The 20,273-nt window shown below is 44.4% G+C and overlaps 1 protein-coding gene across 1 annotated transcript in view; it reads right to left on the bottom strand.

Annotated features, from left to right (window-relative positions):
- Positions 1–1,613: 1,613 nt before the first annotated feature.
- The window catches only part of T265_00699 (hypothetical protein), a gene marked incomplete at both ends in the record, with an annotated part of 36,672 nt that continues 18,012 nt past the window's right edge, over positions 1,614–20,273 (bottom strand). The window contains 2 exons of the mRNA XM_009164548.1: positions 1,614–1,868; positions 13,169–13,387. Coding sequence (XP_009162812.1) covers positions 1,783–1,868; positions 13,169–13,387 — 305 coding nt within the window. The remainder of the gene's footprint in view (positions 1,869–13,168; positions 13,388–20,273) is intronic.

The following is a 20,273-nucleotide window of genomic DNA, read 5'->3' as shown; positions in this document are numbered from 1 at the left end:
TGCCACCGTAGAATTGATCAGCTGAAAACCTTGATTGGCATAGTCAGGTCCGATGCTGGGTGCCTGGGTCTATCGGCTGTCTGCCGTCTAAGCCACCGAAACCAAGATCGCTCCGATGTCTACCAGAGCCATCGGTCTCTGTGACTGGGTAGTTGAGATTCTAGGTGGCCCAGAAGTCGGATTGCCCTAATGCAAAGATGACCGAAATAAGTAAGTACTGTCTGATGCTTTTTAATCAGCAGAAATAGCTCAGGTTTGGGTTTTAAAGTAAAGAAATTGGTCAAAAAGCTATAATCGACTGTGCTTCAATGAGGCATCCGAAGTCGTTTAGGATAGACGTGACTGAATACAAGCAAGTGGAATTTTTACGAGCCTCACCTTACTTCAGCCAGACCAGAAAGCGGTCCGTTTAAGATTGCTAAAATGTCCAAGTGACACTATGCTTCAGTGTGTACTTATCCCGAAACCGAAACCGTGGACAGGCCTCACCCCAGTCCTGGCTCGCAGAAAGATTACGTAGAAATTTTATATTATTACTGTGAGGCATTCTCCTATTGTTAGTGTTCATTTTAATGACTTCAGGTGAGTGAGTACGGGGAAGCAAAAGCTCGAATGAAGCTTTCATTAGAGTGAGCAACACTCAGCTACATAGCATAACTGGCATATTGATAGGTGCCTGAGACGATGGAAAACACAAGTCAACCCTAAAAGACATGTTTTTTAAGCAGTATGCTATATAGAACACCAAGATTCTAACAAGTGCTTAAACTCCATACGATACTACTTGTCAGGCTGACTGAAACCTGTTCACAGCCCACTACCAGTCTTACTAATTGAGGCGAATCACGTTGGCACAGTCTCCCGGTTCCGTGTATTTTATTTCTTGGGCAAACTTCAAAAAGAACTGCTGGGTTGAATGACCACTTGAAACCTGAGACAAGATCAATTTGACTCGAAGAATCCCTCCATTATGACTACGTTCCCTCGATCAGCCTCAAAAAGTGAAACCATTGGCGAGTTGTTGAAGGCCCACAAATTATGGATGTTTTGAATACTGGCTGAAGTATAAGGTAGTCCATATACAGTGGATACTTTGAGATGATATCGAAAAGAAATTTCTATATTCACCTCACGGCTGAGAGAAAATTTGCGCTGTGAAATTGATGTTACACATCTCTATTCACTATCCAGTGTTGTGCCTCACTTTTCAGATGCACCAACTCTCCGTAGAATGTTGAGCTTCAGAGATTATTTGCGGGCAACGGTCATTCAAACAGAAGAACGATACACAGATGGATTGGGAAGAGTTGTTTTTTGTAAATCTTGTTATCTGGTGCAGTGCTGAGACTTCAGCGCACGGCACAAAAACCGAATCTGATCACACAGCCGGGAACTTTAATTAATCACATGCAGCGCATTCCTTGTGTCTATTATACGGCAGCCACAAGCTGAAGGCAGTCTGTGAAAAAAGGCGACACTTGCTTCTGAGGATCCCAACAGGTTTTTCCGCAAACGAAATCAGTTATACGATGTTATAGCAGACCAATCAGTCGACTGATTTCAAATCTTAGCCAAGCCCAATCAGCCATCGGTTTGATGAACCAGAACAGGAATGCGACATGAAACAAGAAGATAATTGATCGTAAAATAACAAACGGAAAGTACAAAGAAACCAGGATTTCGGGAAAAGAATTCTAAACTCAGGTGAACGGATTGGACGGCGTTGCACACCAAAAAGACAGCAAACAGACGTATGGGGTAAATGATAATGTGAACAGAAACTTAGAGAGCTTCTCGCGTGAAAGTGGCAATGTAGTTGGTCAGACTGCGTATTCTCAAAATTGCTTGGCGGAACTTTGTACCACGATCTGTGTTGGGAAGAAAAGCAGAAGGGATTCAAGAGTTGAAATTTTTGAACAAATGATGGGTTTCTCTAAGTGCCTCGTTTGCTCACCTGACTTTCGTGAGCACACCGTAGTTGCGAATGCGTTAATACGTGCTCCGAAGCATTCTGAGTCTCTTAGATAAAAAAAATACCACTTTCGGTAGCGAGTGATGAGAGCGTGAAAGCGGACTAAGTTTGGTTCCTACTTGTGGATTTTCATCGACGAACGCTATCCTATCTAAGACACATGCTTACGCGTTCAACTGCAATGGTTATAACTTCAAGATTAGGGAACTCAGTCGTCCTGCTCTTACGAGTCACTTGTTGCATGCTTCCCAACATGAGTAACAAGTCACTGTGGTGAGGTTCCGGTGATTCCTTCGCAAGCATGGGGCCGGTTGGATACTCGCACGAGAGTAAGAAGGTCGGTGGTACCAGAATGCAAAGGAAACAGATCATTCAGCTAGGTTTCCGTATTCACAAACGTAATGAGCATACATACACGTCCGTGGACAGTATGTACTTGTGTTGAAGCGCAGACGGTTATCGTACATGCATATCCGTGTTAAGTTGCCTGCTTAACGTGAAAGCAGGTTTCTTTTGTTCGCAATGGCTCTTTGGATCAGAAGTTCTCAGAAGTGTTCCGTTATTGTTCGGGGTCGTAGCACTCACTGCCAATACAGCAGAAAATATGCAGGCGGCCTCAGCAACTTCCACAGAATATTCGGGCAAAAGTTGAGAGCAGTATTTAACTGAAATATGTACTGAATGTAACAGGCGAACAGTATCTTCGAGTGACGCGTAATACCATAACCTCCGGGAAGGCAAAACAAAGTCTGAGCTGGGTTTCTATACGGTACTATTAATGTGAGACAAATTCATAAATTGTACAAACCTTGACAGTAGAGACCCATCCAAAACAAACGGTTCACTTGGACTACAAAAGTACGAACCAAATGAGCACACAGGTTTCCACGTGGGACAGTCACACGTGCACTAAGTCGGTCACAAAGGCTGGATAACCTCAAGGTCAAATGAGTGAGATGGTAAGGGCAAACCAACGTCAGTTCATATAAATGCGCTAAGCACAAAAGTGGGAGGGGGACAGAATAAACGTGGGGAATTTCAATTGTCAACGTCATCATCATCATCATAGTCAGCTGTAATAACCATGTACTCGTCGTACAGTGGTTGCAGCTGCCACAGTTTCGTTCACCGATGATTCGGGGAGGTGGGGTAGGCAGCTGCGCATTGCAGGCGGGAGATGATAAAATGGTGCATAAATCCAGCACTGTCGGTGGGCTGTCAAGTGGGGAGGCGCTGGAAAAGAAGCTATGCATTGAATGCAATAGCTTGGATGCACGAGCGCTTTTGAGGGCGCGTCTGGGCAATGTCTGACAATGTCTCCAACCCTTTATTTGGCCCATCTCGGGGTCCCTATCCAGGAAGACGGCAGTGACCAGCGCAGCTGAGTTTGCTGGTAATGGCTTCCATACTTCGCTGCCAAGTCATTGTTTGACCGCCTCTGGCTCTCTTCCACCCTTCACGTGGTTGTGCGAAAAGAGCCCGTCGAGGAAGTCGGTCGACTGGTATACGCAGCACGTGACCAAGCCAGCGAAACCTATGCAGTGAAAACCGCGCAGTTGAAGTTGGGACGAATTAGGATATTGGGAATGTCATTTCCCGTTATGTACTCAGCCTCTTAACTCCTTATCAGAAGCAGTTGGCTACACATCGAACTCAAAAATTTCGTCTGTCCCATAGTCTAACAACAGGACCATCGGAATGTTGCTAAAGGCCGTAGTCACAAAAATGGTGAAACCTGGCCTTCGTTCAGTCAGTGGAATCGGTCACTTGAAACAATATTGAATCGTACTTTGTACAGACCTGACGGTTGATCGCCATTCCTGGATGGCGATCCTGCTGGCAGCAGATAGTCAATTCAAAGTAAAAAGAGAAAAAAATGATCCTCTTCAATCCACTATTCGGAACAACAAAAGGGTACAGATTGTGAGTCATTAATACGTCACAAAATTGTAATATTATATATATGGACTGGAACGACAACAAGCACTCAAAATTGAGTCGCGCAGACAAAGGGAAGGGAGTTCGGTTGGAGTTAGCCCCAAGATCTGCTACTCTAATCTAAGTCAGTAATTGTTGTGCACAAGTCTTGGCCTGCTGTGTTTTGATCACAACTGCCACCCAAATTGTCGGGTTCGTTGGGTTTTGATTTATTAGCAGTGCCGCAGAAGCACTAACAAGAATGACTCCGCCCCAGCGAGGAGCTGTGCACTCAATGCTTTCTACGTGTGTCTGAAGGGTTTTGCTGGGCTCTCTAGATGTGCTAGGAAAAAATCGGGTAATTCAGAACAACGCTATTTCGTTTGTAAGCGACCCCCTCAAATTCAAAGCGTATAATTCCGGTGCAAAACAAGGTATCCAAATAGTAGGGAGTTGTCATGAGGAACTTTACGTGTCAGGATGTAATCTGTAGCGGTTCCCCTTTGCTTTCGATCACCTCACTTAGTTCGTTCGACCTGTACAAGTGCACTGCAGTTTCCCATCCACTTTTGTTTACGCTACTACTACATGCATCACGTGCCATGCTTACGACCTTGACTCACACTAGTTCAAGTTGTTCTCGTTCATGTGACCGTCAAACTGGAATGGCTACTCCTGTTTTCACATTGCATGCGACACATCGCAACACACACGCGCAAACAGGGCAACCAGACAATTGAACTCCACGCGTGCACTGGCAACAGCAGTTCAGCTGTAAAGAGAACACATCCCGCGTCCGAACATTCGTTCGGGGACTCATACCAGTTACGCTCAAATGATAGGTTATCTTCCGACCTATTTTATTTTTTGCATCTTATTTATGTTGTACATGGTGCACCTAGTGACTGTGACCTATTGTTTACCAAAATAAAAACTAGTATCAATGCATACACCTTCTGAATATCTTAATATGACCATTTATAACCTGAGCACCTATAAATCAGCTGAACGAGCATTGGTGAATGAGAAACTGACATATGAGCTTTTCTGAAAAGAGTACAAAATCATGAATGCGAGCATATTTTCGGTATTTTTCTTTACAAATGATACTCCTATGATATTTAGGTTTCTCCTGCGACTAAGAGTTAAATTTACCTTGTGGTGCTCCGAGTGGTAGTTCACCAAATCGATTTGTGAGTAGGAGTCTAACGAAAGCCTGAATTTCATAGGTGAATTCATGAGGCAACACCCGATTAGGGTGTTTGAACCCGTAACTTAACTAAAGGATGCTTGGAGTGGTTAGAAAGCAGAGTTCAATGGCTTTCACCCAATAACTTATAAACGGGTTTCAGAGATAAATATGCGAACGCCAGGTTAGTTAGCAGAAAAAGCGTTGTTGAAACGGATGATTTCAACAACCGATTACCACTGATTATATATATGGGTAATCACCGGGGTGAGAAGTTCGCGGACTGATATGCCGACGACCCGGGTTCAAATCCTATTCGGGCTGCTAAAGTTGGCTGCCGGTCTCCGACCTGATAAGCTGTGTACATGTTGTGTGAGACAAAAGTCACACCTAGAAGTTTGTAAACAACTCGTCAACCCGACTCATAGAAAGAAAACTCAGTACGTTTACCAGATAAAGGCAGGCGGTTTCACAAAAACCGTACGTATCCAGTCATCCAGCTCTGTCTCCAGTCTGTCGCTTTCATTCCAATTCCTAGGCCACTGGTAATTGTAGCCACAATTAACTCTGTAGGACGGATCAGCACTCTTCTCAATGAACCCAGCGAAACATATACTGGGACTCACGCTACACACCAGTGAAACCCTGTATTTGATGACGGAAAAGTGAATGTCATCGTTTGAGGGACAAATCGCCATGGCGGATCATGACATCAACGCTGTCGATGCGATGTAGTAAAATTAGTAAAAGATGTAATGACTAAAACACATTAACGAATAGCTTTTGTGCAAAATCTGTTAATTAACTTGGAAATAACCTTACTGCACTTTATCCTACGCACCCCCTACCTTGTTACTCGATTTTGAAAGTTTGTAATACTTTTAACCTATAAACATAAGGCGTTTTACCTCTGCGACTGGTGAAAGCTGAAGGAATGTTAACATCTGGCAATCAAATTCTCCTGGCTGTCCTCGCACATTAGACAAAGAGGGTTTTAGACGTTATATACTACTCATGAGGTTACTGAAAAATCTTTGACTGTCGACGATCGGTTTCGCTCTTCTTGGGGCTCATCAGGTAGGCTTTAAAACATGATAAACGAGAGATTCAGCAAGGTTCCAGGTGAGTCTCACGTCAAAACCAAATTGATATGCAAGTAAGTGTATTTCGCCAAAGAAGGATTTTGCTGTTTAAATACTGTGTAGTTCGTCCAAACAGCTTATGAGGTGTGGTGTTTCGCAACAATTAGGCTTCTTCCCATGATTCTCAAGTTCTGCCTATTCACCAGAGTTTTCATCTGCGAGTGAGTGTAAACGAATCAGTGATCCAACGGGAATGGATCTGTTAACCTTTGTAATCAAGGCGCCTGATGGACGTCTGCAAAGATGTGCCTTTGTGGGATACACGAATATCTCACCAAACCTGTTTCTTATTGTAATGTTTTTCGACATGCACCAATCGATAAAAATGTTGACCATGATTTCAATGGTTTTGGATGAATTTCAAGCGCACTGTTTGTCAGATACTTCACATAGGCGGTTAGCTACCGGTGCAAACATATAGGAAGTTTGCATCTTTATGTGGAACTTCGTGTACATAATATAAACCTTTACCGAAGGCGTCATATGATGGGGTTGTTTTAGGCGGCGTGTACACTTAAATATTGCTCCTTGAGCTGTACCATGTCTCATCTGATAGGTGCCTCAGTCACTGAATATATGTAATGCGGGCTACTATGTGTCATCTTTCCGTACCAGTTAGCTGTAATTTTCCATTTGAATTCATACGGTATAGGACACAGCTAAGCAAATTACAGGGGTCTTTGGCCACATAATGCTCCTAGTTACGAAGCCTTTGTGAATGGAGTAAACTTTTTACGCCAAACTGTTGCATTTTGTTGCGCATGTACTCGATTTGAAAACCACCCTAATCTACATTCATATCTTCGCAGCACACCAAATTTCATTGTCCACCCAAGCAACCATACCTCTGGTGGAATAGGGTCCTGGCTTCACTGGGACACCGGGACACCTAAATGGCGCTGAGAAGTTTGAACTGGTACTCTGAGATCAATTATCTGTCAGTTTCAGTCTATCAGGGACACGTCGTAGCTTTCGAACATTCAGTTTCAGTGTGCGAGTGATGAACGCCGCAAATTACAGCCACCAGCGAACCATACTTAGTACGGCCTCGCATCGCCCTATTGCGCAGCGTGAGTCATGTGACGAGACAGTGCCGTACGATACGCCCACGCGTCTGAATCACGTCCGATTTTATCATGTGCCGGAGCGAGGTCAGAAAAGTGCACATGCATTTACGCCCACCTGATGGCCAAGGCAACATGTGCATTCCGTACTCAAGAGCACAGACTATGACTAACCGTGACAACGAAAACAACTGCTCGAGAGCCGGTCTGGGGGTGCAGGAGACACACTGGTTGGTGGAGAGCAGATCGACCAATCACAAGTGAATGATATGATTGCAACACCATTTCCAATCGACTGCATTGGCACGTTTTTTTCTGGCCGACTTCTTTTCTTCTGACTGCGCCCCAGTAGCGTCAGGGAAGGCGGAGAGATACACCAGTATTCATCATTCCCCACGATTTATGCTACGTGCTATATGGAAACGCTGGCCAGTTTCGCTGTTGAGCTAAATAAACTTGAACATCACCTTCTCGAGATTTCAAGATTGTCCTTCGTCATCGCTTGTCAAGGTTAAGAGGCAAAATTCAGCGAGAGCTTGCCAAGGTTTCTGTACATTAGCGCTCACAGTTACTCGGCGCACCTAAGAACACAGCTATCGCATGCGATAGTATCGATGAGTAGATTCCGGCTTGCACTGCGTTGCACTGATGTGTTGCTGAGACTAGCAAAAGTGTGGTTAGGTAACGCCGCGAGAAAGCGCGAAGTATTCATCATTCCCCACGATTTATGCTACGTGCTATATGGAAACGCTGGTCAGTTTCGCTGTTGAGCTAAATAAACTTGAACATCGCCTTCTCGAGATTTCAAGGTTGTCCTTCGTCATCGCTTGTCTAGGTTTAGAGGCAAAATTCAGTGAGAGCTTGCCAAGGTTTCTGTGCATTAGCGCTCACCGTTGCTCGGCGCACCTAAGAACACAGCTGTCGCATGCGATAGTATTGATGAGTAGATTCCGGCTTGCACTGCATTGCACTGATGTGCTGCTGTTGTTAGGTAACGCCGCGAGAAAGTGTGCAGTAACTCGGATTATAACGATAGAGTGAGGCGTGTTCTGAACTAACTCTGGGGTGTTCAAGAGAATTGCTCTGAAAAAAATACACATTACACTGTGACACTGAAAGTGATAGTCAAGGTGTGGGAGCAGACTGGCCCGAAACTTCATAGGGACTCGTATTCCAACTCCATGCACACGGAGGGAAAAACAATACTACGAGAGGTATCATCAACTAGTACTTATGAAGTCACGGCAAGCTCTTTAACAACTCACGGCCGGTTTCACCCACCTTTGGGCTCTCCCACCTAAACACTGAAGTGTACGCAGGTGGTGACTTTTCCTCACCTGATGATGATGTTATGTTAACGGAATACTTAAACGAATATTATAAGCGAATGAGATGCAGTTGAGTCTCTCATTAAAGCCAACTCAGTTTCCAAATAAGTTCACAGTGATTTGAACAGTCTCCCTTCTACCTGGACAGGATTATGATATTTAGTATATACCAATGGTCTCCACTTTGGTCATGCTTGCCCATGGTTCATTTGCTCAGCCTTGCCGCGGTTTGAACGTCGATCAGCTGACATGTAGTCGGAGTGATCAGGACGCTCTTGATTTCTGTAAATGGATTGTACAATACCTTGTCATAGTGAAGTTTCCTACAACGGCACAACAAAGCAAGTCTAGGATACATTTGGTTACAAGGTGTCTTTTCAGCGAAGAGTTTCCGGCAAATTTAAATGTGAAACCGCGGCATTTTTCAGACCTCCCCGTCCCAATGGTTTGGATCTGTGCATGGCTTGTCGCTGCAGCTTTAAAGTGGTTCAGACGAATGCAACGGAAACATCGATGTCGTAGTTCATCTAGCACTGATAAATCCCTCATCTAGCCACAGGGAATTGAACGCATAGTATGACCTCCGTAGTCGATTGGCTCCAAATGAACGCTTGGAGAATTGTACTCCATTTTTCTCTCTTGTTTAAAATAAAATTCTCTTCCATCGGTGTCTTCGCAGCATTGCCCGAGTCTGGTGGGAACACCTGATCAACAATGCTGAAGCACATCGAATGGTATACGGAAGAAATATCTCACCCTCGATAGACGAACTGATCACACTGTATAGGTTGCATGGCTTGGCCACGTGCTGCGTATACCAGTCGACCGACTTCTCCAAAGGGTTCTTTTCGTACAACCACGTGAGGGATAGAAATGATCCAGAGACGGTCAAACAATGACTTGGAAGCGAAGCATGAAAGCCATCACTAACAATCTCAGCTGCGCTGGTCATTGCCATCTTTCTGGATGGGGTCCCCGAGACGGGCCACATCAATGGTTGGAGACATTGTCAGACATGCCCAGTCGCACCCTCAATAGCGCTCGTGCATCCAAGCTATTGTATTCTTTTCCAGCCTCTCCCCACTTGACAGCCCACTGACAGTGCTGGATTTATGCACCAGTATATCATCTCCCGCCTGCAATGCGCAGCTGCCTACCCCACCTCCCCGAATCATCGGTGAACGAAACTGTGGCAGCTGCAACCACTGTACGTCAAGTATGCGGTTCTTACAGCTGACAACGGACTAATGAATGACCAAATCATTTTACTTATTCCAAAATAAACAAACCCATTAGGTTGACTTTTGTGATCATACTTTTTCATGGGCATGAAGCTTAAGTGTTGCTGATGACTTTTCTTGACGGCTTTTTCTGACTTCAATTTTTTGGTGCTACAGAACACGAGGCGGAAGTTACGGCCTTGACCCCCGGAGAAACTGAGGACATACTCTGAGAAGAAACGGCAATAGCGGTCATTTCAGATGTGTTTCCAATCAGCTCAACCAGCATAGTGGCCCTATCATGGCCAATTCCACGTGTGTACTTAGTCAGCTGTCCTCTAGTTTCGAATAATCCAACTAAACCATTTCGGGCACGTGAAGCAACACCAAGAATAGTTTAAAATATGAAATCAGGAATCAGCTAATTTCCTCATAGGTGTTCTCATACCTGGCTCTTAAAACATTCTCATGTCGGTTGCTGGATTTCACCATCTAGGGCATTCTGAGATATAAATACTCACATCATTTGTTATAATTTTACCTCAGGCGTAACACCCTAAGGTCTGCAGATTTCCCTTTTAGTTAGATGCAAACCAGGTCAGTCCAGCTCGACGCACACATGGTCATTTGGGGGCGTTGAGTTCCAAGCAGTAGTCTTACGGCAACGTTCGCGTTCTGAGATTTTCAACCTTGGAGCAATAAATAGACACAGTATGCACAAGTTTGTTTGCAAAGTGGTCAGTACTTCCAAATATGATTCCCACGTACATGAAGCTCAAATTGGACGGTAATACCTCAAAAACAGATCCTTCTAAAGAGACATCTATTGTGTCCTGAAAGAGCACAGTAGGACCAGTAGGTAGGCCAAATCCATTTTGTTAGCCTACTGGGATGTTGTAACCTGACAAAAGCAAACCCAACTTGGCGAGCGCAGTGAAATTAAACCTACTATGTAGCGCACTCGTTTCTAGATTTCTTTGCGGGATCTCGGTTCCAAGGCAGTTCAGCTAAACACCCGCCAGAGCAAAATGTGCGACTCTATCAACCTAGGACTGTATGCGTAGTATGTGAACGATAGAGCCAGGACTGATACAAAACAAATTTCCTGGTGAGGTATCTTGTCACAAGTGGCATCCACATCCGCAGACTCCTTCCGATATGGGCCAGTGTCTCAGAGGGTACGCAACATTTCAGAAAAGTACAGTTTAATGTGTGATGGCCTCGGGAAAAGATCAGTCTGTTGAGGATTTGGGTTACTTCTTTCCAACATGGTGCCTCACATACCACGTCCAACGTTTGATACCCACATGGAGTACAATCCATAGTTGGAATATTTTACACACTAGTGGTGATATACTTATCCGCTCTCATGAAACTTGAATTCACTTTAATGACTCTGAAACAGAAAGATATAGTTTTAGACGTCTTCAGATACCAGGACAAATGCTAGAGTCTCCCAGAGGTGTTGGTGAGGTGAAGGAGTGAATTTAACAACGTGAGGCCTGAACGGTGGTCTGCCAAAGGGGACTAACTACACATCAGTGGGCATATTAAATGTGTACATAGAGTTTATAATATATTTAATATAATGTGGAAATAGGACGGCGAATTTCGATCATCATCATCATCATCGACGGCATGACATCAGTGTTTATCACCGGTGCTTCGCTACCGTACAACCATGATTCACTTGAAAGCCTTATCGTGATCGAAAGAATAAAAGACGAGGTAGGGACTTAGTGCCAGCCTACCACTATTTTTCCGAGGCGGCTATACCATCAACCATAATCATCTACAGTGACTCAGGTTTTATCCATGCGCCACGAATTTGTTTGTTCTCACTATGCTAGGATAATCCGCAATCACAAGGGTCGTATCAAGACCCAACCAGGATAGTCAAGCCACAGTAAGCATGGCTGTATGCATTGAAACGCTTGTTGACAAATAAGTGCATGTTAACAGGAGCACAAGTCCGCTAGCAATAAACATTTTGCTAACACAAACTAAAGAAATACGATTCACAGATCCAATGCGGTAATTGGGGGGTGGATGTGAGCAGTGTTGTTCATAACGATGTAATGACGCTTGTTCTGAAGTATTGGGTGTGGCAACTTAATTCAGCATTGTGATAAACTAAACTAGCTATCAGCTGATCACCAGTATCCACAAAAGTAGACCTGTAGTAGTCTCAACCCCGGATTAAGATCACTTCGCTTCGGTCCAGTAAGATAGGCTTTGAAATTGATACCTTTTTGAAGGCTACTTCCTTACCTCGCTGGGAAGACTAACCCAAGTATCAAGTGACAACAAAGCATGAATTACAAGTGGACAAATCAACTCACGAAATCCGGTCTTCCAAGTAGTCAACCACGTTAGGAGATAACAGACAATCCTCAAATGCAATGTAAACTCACGCAGGGAAAGATGATATCTCCATTCAGCTGTGCACTGATGATGTCCCCTCGTACAGTGACGAAATATTTGCAAGTCAGCTGTCAAGGTTGGTGGTCAGATGAACAGCCACCTGATCAATAGCCAGTAAACTCATCCGGGCTACCGATACTTCGACTCACACAACCGTTACTTTATCCTCTGCACCTCACCACAACATAGAAATATGAGCTAAGTGTCGCTTGATGGTGTCACATCATGAACATACCTCTGTAAAGAACTAACTCAGCTTTGATGAGCCCCGATACTGGAGTTGTCCCACATTGCAAAAACGTCCCTAACAGAGTGACGCAACTACAATGAGACTGTGCGGAAGTCTCTGGTTCAATCCGGATTCCTGTTCGGCCTGCTGACAGGGTTTTTCTAACTTTCAACGCAGTGCCGGTTCTTGATGTACGATAAACGTGATCTTTACAGGAAGGCATTCATTATACTACAGATTTTACACGGTTCCAGTAGCCAGTATAAAGAGCTGAATATAGAGAGAGCATCCTCCCTACAAAGGCTGTCCCAGTAAGCGGGTTCACATGAGATATGGCTACCAACCGATGTCAGTGGCGTGCTTGTTGTCAGTTTCTATCCAGATTGCCTGAGTGAATGTCTGGAGGTGTAGGCACCTCGGAATGATTGTGGTAAGCAAGCACTATGTCCCTTCCCTGTCCACCTTTGATCTTTTCTTTACAATAAGGCTTTCAAATAAGTCATGGTTGTACGGCAGTGAAGCACCGGCGTTGAACACTGATTTCATGCTGTCGATGATGATGATGATGATGATGATGATGATGATGATGATGATGATGATGATGATGATGATGATGATGATGATGATGATGGTGAGTTGTCTTGCTCCGTGATGAGAAGATTGCTGTATTTTCCTATTCTTACCTGACTTGACCCAATCATAGAAGGCAGACTTGTTTGGAAACTGGCTGATGCGGATTCCACAGATTCTATCCTCTGAACCACTTATGAAGTGAACTTTCTTACAATCTGCCACCAACGGTACTGCACCACAGGCCAACATTGTCAGCATCAGCTTGGGATCAGGAAGTTGACTGTAGTTCTCCCATTTGCGTATCTCTGTGACGAACAATGCAGTGGGGTCTGAAAACAAAGGAAGGAAGGATCGGTATGGTGTGCTCACTAGCACTTTGGTACAATCACGTGCCAAAGTTAGACTCTGAAAGAGGGTCAAAAGAGGTGCAGTTTTTTCAGTTTGTCCGTACATTTTACCGGAATCATTCATATTACAGCCCTTGAAAGCCAGCTTTGAGCCACTAGTCTTGCTGTTTGTTACACTGTATACACGTGGGATAAAAAGCCCTGTCAAAGCCTACTAACTTGTCTTCATTGCACTTGGCTTGGGAAAAAACGCATTCTATATGTTCCCTGAAATTCCTCACATTCTTCACATTACTTTCGATTTGACTTGTTCTTAGTTTGTGCATCACAGTTAGCTTGGCACGTGGCTGGTTTGTACCTTTCTTGAGGATCCACTATGCGAAGAGATTAAATTATTCGTTGCAGAACAGCTGCCTGATAAACTAGTCTGCCACATAGGTGGATTCGGCTTGGCTCGGTCGATAATTTGGCATAAGGCATGCCCGGAATACCATTCACTGAAAAATGACAGTGGCAATGCAGACAAGACCCATCCATTCACTCAGTTGTAGAATATCACAAACGAGAGATTCAGTTGAGTCTCTCGTGAAAACCAAAATGATTTGCAAGTGAATGTATTTTTCGAAAACAGTCCAATTTGGGTTCAAGTAGAACATAAGGTTGACGGAAACTCGGGGACTGCGCCTACCTGATGAGCGCCAAGAAGGGCGAAACCGGTCGTGAGCTGTCGAAGAGTTTTCAGCAACCTTGTGAGTAGTTTCCTTTATGAAAAAAGACCCATCTAACTATGCATTGACGATGTCCCCTCAACTGGAGAAGAAACGTTTGCAAGCCAATTGTCAGGTTCGACGAACAGATCAACGGCCATCTGATCGAACCCCAGTAATGCGGACGAGATGACTCAAGTGGTTATGTCGCGAATTTACTGATCGGAAGGTTTGTGGTTCGAACCCGACCTGTCTAGGTTTGGGAAACTTGGCAGTATCCCAGCCCTCGTGCTTCCATCGGGTAGCATGGCAGCTAGGCACCGAAAGTGTGTTACAGCCGAACGATTGTTATTTATTTAATGCGTACAAGAGGTAAGGAAGCTAGAACATAGTGGTGCAACACAATTTTTCAACAACCAGTTTCTTTTACCTTTTTACTTTACATATACATGATGAATTATGCTTCGCTATAGTTCGCGTTGGAGTTTAACTTGGGGCATAAACAATGGTAGTTCATAATGACCTATTTTACAGAAGGTCGAGCATATAAGCATCTCGTCATGAACGACATCTGAGGAAACTGTCCGAAAACGGTTCTAAATATACAAGAATAAAATCACTGTTATACGTTCCGCAACCAATGGAAATTTCGCTTAGAACGGCAGACGGCGGTTCCGAATATACGCACAAAACAAAGATGCTTCCAGAAAGAAAACCACCGCCGGTAAAATCAAATTCGATTGAGTATCTTCTGATCAAGGTTACTGTTTGTTTCGCAGTTAGAGGAGAATGCATTTTATACCTATAAGCATGAGGAGACACGATCAGACTCAACACAGGTTCACCAAACTGTCACAGACGTTCAGGAACGTTTGTAGTCTAGATAGGCTACCCACAACCAAAAAGGACCCCAGTGTTTATTTACAGAAGTTTGTGGATCTAAGTACAACTGAATCTTCACTACATAAGTGCGCAACCTGGGCGACACTATTGTTTTTAGTCGTTGCTCACATAACGATAAAACCTCCTCCAAAAGCGCTCTCCCGGGAGAGTGGAATAAGGTACCAATGAAGATTTTGATGGCCTTGACTCTACTGAGTTTGGTTCAGATGCTGAACACATATTTAGCTTTATTGAATGTTCGACACTGGGCACAAAGTGGTCGCCAAGGATAGCATTATTCTGTGGTTTGTTGGAATGCGGAAGGTCAAGATTTTGCATTAGTGGTTTGCGAAATCCTTGAATGAAGTGAACGCTTTGAAGAAGTATCGATCAAACGGCTTAAGATATACGTTCGAAATAGGATGAAAGCAAGTGAAAATACTCAAGGGGGCAGGACAGAAGCATAAGGACAAATCGGCTGACTTGGAGCCTAGCGCAGCCACTAGTCTCCGTTGAATGATCAGCAATTTGTCTTTTGTCGTTGCAAAGACGAGTCTAAAAAGATACTTTTCTGCACCCATTTTCACAACACTGGCGACTCTCTCTCCACAGCTTTCCAGTGTAAGACTCATTGACAATGTACATCATTATAGGTCGTAGTGGAATATGCTGCACGATAGTTCGCAACACCAGTATTATTCACGCCCTCGGTAATTGACTCTTTTTCGGAGAAGTGCCCTCTGGAATTGTCCGGCTAGCCTTGCGATATTAGCGGCAACGTCGTTTCAAGCCGGTAAGTGAGCGATAGAAAAGTGATATGGAGACGAACTCCGTCAGCCTGATCAGTTTGTTTAAACTCAGTATTTGACCCCAAAGAATGGTATTGACGGACTTAATTTCAGTCATAGACTGAGAAAACAAAGGGCTGACAGTATGAGATCGTGATCGGCGATAGATGACGTCACAGGGTGTGATGTGAACTTTCGAAGTCTGGAAGTTGGATCATGCAGGAAGTGATCATTAAGACAAGAACAGTGGGCTGTCGAGGTTTGGCAGGCAAGCGCCCAGGGTGTTATGATATATAACAAACTGCAAATCGGATAGACCATGAATATTTCGTGGCCAGGTGACAGAAACCAGTAATTAGTGTTCACAACTTCGTGGGAATGTTCGACGAAGTCGGTGTCTGATCAGTCACTGACAAGAGGTGAGAATTCATGTACGATGAACAGCACGGGTACTAGCTGCTGGTCCCACTATTATCTTTTTTTCAATGTCTCTCTAGGTGTGAGCCATTCGACCATCAACGCCCTCCAGTGAGTGCATCGGAAGGGTCCCCAAAATTTGGTGCACTTTTGTATAATGAATACTGATGAGTGCCCAAAAGAAATAACAGGTAATGGGTTACTGAGATTTCTGAGAGCGGACAAAATGTTTGTTAAAAAGTGGTCTTAATTCCACGTCTGTCGTTAAATAGTCAGCATGTCCATTGTGGAGATGAATGTAACATGCGAGATCAGTCATCAGGCCATGGAGTTCATCCGCTCTGACTGTATCAGCAGCTCGCTGAGTCGAGTCCACCACGTTTTTACATGCTCACATAACTCATGTTTTCATTCCTTCCGTTGAGTGGTGTGACACAGATGCTGAACGTGCACAAGGTGATGGAACCAGTTGGATGTGCTCCAAGAAAGCATAAAGGTTCTGCTGTTGTACGATGGGTTACGAAGAGCGACGTTGCTGAAAGATCTGTGAAGACATGGTTGACACGTATAGGTCACCTCCGTCATAGCTGAACCAATAGATTGTACCACCTTGTCAACAGGTGAGGGTATCATTGCAACTGAAGCTTACTTTCGCATTCACAAAACCAGAGGTTGTTATCGTGGAAGACTCGTCTTTGGTTGCGCTTTGACAGTAGTGGAACTACGAGTAATCATTCGTACACCACAGGTGAGATGTAAGTTGTTTAGAAAAACGTTAAAACGTGCATCAATGTAAAATCGAGCAAGCTACTATCCTCTTGTTGGCACAAGTGGGAAGGTGAGGGATTCAGTTCAACCTAATTGCTCTGGATGAAGTCAGATAGTACTGAAATGGTTCTTGGATATGATAACAAAGGAAACCACCGCCTTTTCTCTGTAAGTGGGTAGCATTCCTCGTTGGTAGAAGCAAGATTTGGCCAAGGGACGCTGTCAGGAAGTGAAGATTCTTGAAAATAACCCCAGAATGCCCGGAACCTATTGAGGCCCTAAAACTCCAGTAAAATATCAGTAAGGAAGCCAGCAAGCATCCAGTCCAGTCAACCGCTCAATCAATTCAGCAAAAGCCCATGAGTACTCAGGCATGCTACAGAAGCACGACCAAAAATGATCAGCGTTCAGCCGTTCCATAGAAGCACGGTTGATGTTGATGAATGTCCACGAGATGCCGATCAGGCAGCCTGGATCAATGTCAAAAAGTTCCCTTTAAATAGCTCGAGGCCTTCGTAAATTTTTCACATGCTTGTTTGCAATAAAGCTATTGTGTTCTTTGTGGGAGAGTCTTTTTCCGACACAAGCTTACTTGAGTGGGGAAAGCAGTTAGATATAACAAACGGTTACAACATACTCTTGACAACTTCATGCAATCATACATGCTCCGTGAGGGTTCTTCCACAATTCTGAGCCACTCCAAACGGTCGACTCTATTGTTACATTGAGCTTCTAGTGTGCTGTCTCACTTTTCTGTCCACATCCTTCCTGTGGATGCTCGCAGAATGATGGATAGCATAATATTTCTCAACAAGGAGTTTTCACCTTTGATTAGAAGAGGTTACACCGGAATTCTGAACCTTCGTCAGTGCAGAACAGCATGACGAGCTCAACAAGGCTTCCATCACTATTCGACCTTACGGTGACCCGAAATTACAAAGTAGGTCGATAGGGATATTGGGCAGCGGATAAATCAGGGCTGTGACAAAGAGTAGACGGGGTAGTAGGAACAGCTCATCAAGGTCCAGATCACGTTGTTCGATCAGCACTAGCAAACTGTAGCGATTCAGAGGGCTGTGGGGGAGAGTTACGATAGTCACTGTGGCAGTCTTCGTTTAACACGCCACCCGAATTTTGTCATTCTGTTCTGAAAGGAATACGAAATAATCTGTGAACAATGGAGTGCCGCTACAGATGATCTCACAAAAGGGGCCTAATAAAAAGGGGACAATCCCTTGGGGAGATCACAGAAGCACTATCGGTCAGCCATGACCACTGTAAAGACTGCCAAATACTTCATGTATCTGGAGTATTCCGAGTACTGGTAAGTTTCTAGTATGATCGTCGGCGGCATTCTTTAAACTAGCATTGAGGGACGGAAGTTGAGAGCTGAACAAAAAGAGACGTCGCTGAGGAATAGGGATTTGCTTAGCATGCTTACTTAGTTCATGAAAATGCAGACACACCGGGATGGTCTAAACTTGTTCACGGCGAACAGAAGCGTGCTTCCACATTGTTGGACAGTGTATAACTTTTGCGACTTCGGACGATACCATCGGGAGGCGAATGATCATTTATCAATGGTTGAGGGTTCAATAGAATCAGCGGTGCTATTTGCTCATATTCTGCTTAACCGGAGCCTTTGTGAACTAAGCACCAAAGCCAAATGGTGCCTTTTTATATTCACCTATTACCTACTACTCGCAAGTAGCTTGCTCAGATCACAAGTTCACCGGCTGTTTGGGTGCTCACGGATTATCAGCAAGAAACATTCGGTCCAAGTTCAAACAGTTTTGCGTCGCCTTGCATGTGTTTTCCCACGATCTCACGCTTTGTTGGCTTCGATTGTTGGACGAATTTCTGTTTCTTGAACTTTCAGCTCTAGGAGTAATGCTGGAGCCCATTCCCCATTGAGTTCTACCGTTTTATTTTATTCTGAATATGAAAGCCTGTCGATCAAATTCATGAAACTCCAGTCCCTTTTGCCTTATCGAAACTCTGAATTCACTCAGCCGACCAAAAGTGGATCCACATTTCCGATCAAAATTCGGAATGCTTATAACCTTAGTGGTCAGTCACCAATGGTACTACTTCTAGAGGAAAACCACTTGGATATGTTGAATGCTATCCCTAATGAACCCTGATTCACTATGGGTGCCAAACATTCGGTTGAACGGCACCACGAACGAGAGACTTGGTTGAATCTCGCTGGACGTCCTGTAGTTGTGCTGTGGTTGTCCAGTGGAATGCCTTGGTTTTCTGCTATGCCAATGAACAAACTTGATAAAGGTAGACACTTCGGTGCAGAAAGTTATGTTGACCAAAACGGCTGCCATAAAACTCGGACGGAATAGAAGGGACAAAAGTCACCCGACGTGCGCCACACTATGTGCCCCTAAGTTGTAGATGCATTCTTATCCCGTAGTGTTTCCTCATACTGAAATTCGTACTCTTCTATTACGCGGGATTTTCTGCCAAAATGGGTTATAACCGCCACACCAAGTCCAACCTCCGAAAAGATATCACACAGCCGGGCGGTAAGTGCCTGTATTCTGGCCGAATAGAGCACACAAATTATCAACAACACCTGCCAACAATGGCTGCATGAATGGCTGTTTTGTGCGCATCGACCGTTTTCGCCGTTTCCCTAAATCCGGTGCAATCAGTTTGTAAACAGAAAACTCTGACGAATCAACTTTTCACTGCGACCAGTCAAGCACACACTATAGCTATGAGCTGAATTCACAAACGCACAGCAGCTGCCGTTTGTGCGACATTCACTTGCTTTTCGTTGAGTACCATGTTTTGATTGGACGCCGGATTACTTACTAGACTGTACTGCTCACTGGGAAATCGGACTGTGTATTTCCGTTGCTTCGACAATGCTCATCCGTGGAGCTGCATGGAACCCAGCAAATTGTTCGTTCGATCTTCAAGTTCGTCTGCGATGCTGTAGTCTGTGTTCAGACCGATACGCCTGAGGAGCAAAGCAAATGATCTCAACGTGCTTTCCATGGCCTGACGGTCAATATGGCTTGATCATCTGGGGGTATATGTCACAACCAACCGAGGAGTTTTGTGAATAATAGTGACACACGAAGAGCAGAAAAACATGTAAGCACTGGTGAAACCCGGACACAATGCGGTCTGGGCTGTTGTTACAAAATTGCCCGTAGTCCAAGATACGGAACAGTAAGAATTTTTCAATTCCTTTCAAAGGGTCGAAAGTATCAAAGCCGAATACTGGTAGCACCGATCAGTCTGGGGTTGCAGTCACCCAACAAATTACGCATATGTTTGCGTCTT

This window comes from Opisthorchis viverrini (assembly GCF_000715545.1).
Source record: "Opisthorchis viverrini unplaced genomic scaffold opera_v5_7, whole genome shotgun sequence".
NCBI lineage: Eukaryota > Metazoa > Platyhelminthes > Trematoda > Opisthorchiida > Opisthorchiidae > Opisthorchis > Opisthorchis viverrini.
The sequence above is the reverse complement of the archived record's forward strand: the minus strand, read 5'-3'. Positions and strand labels throughout refer to the sequence as shown.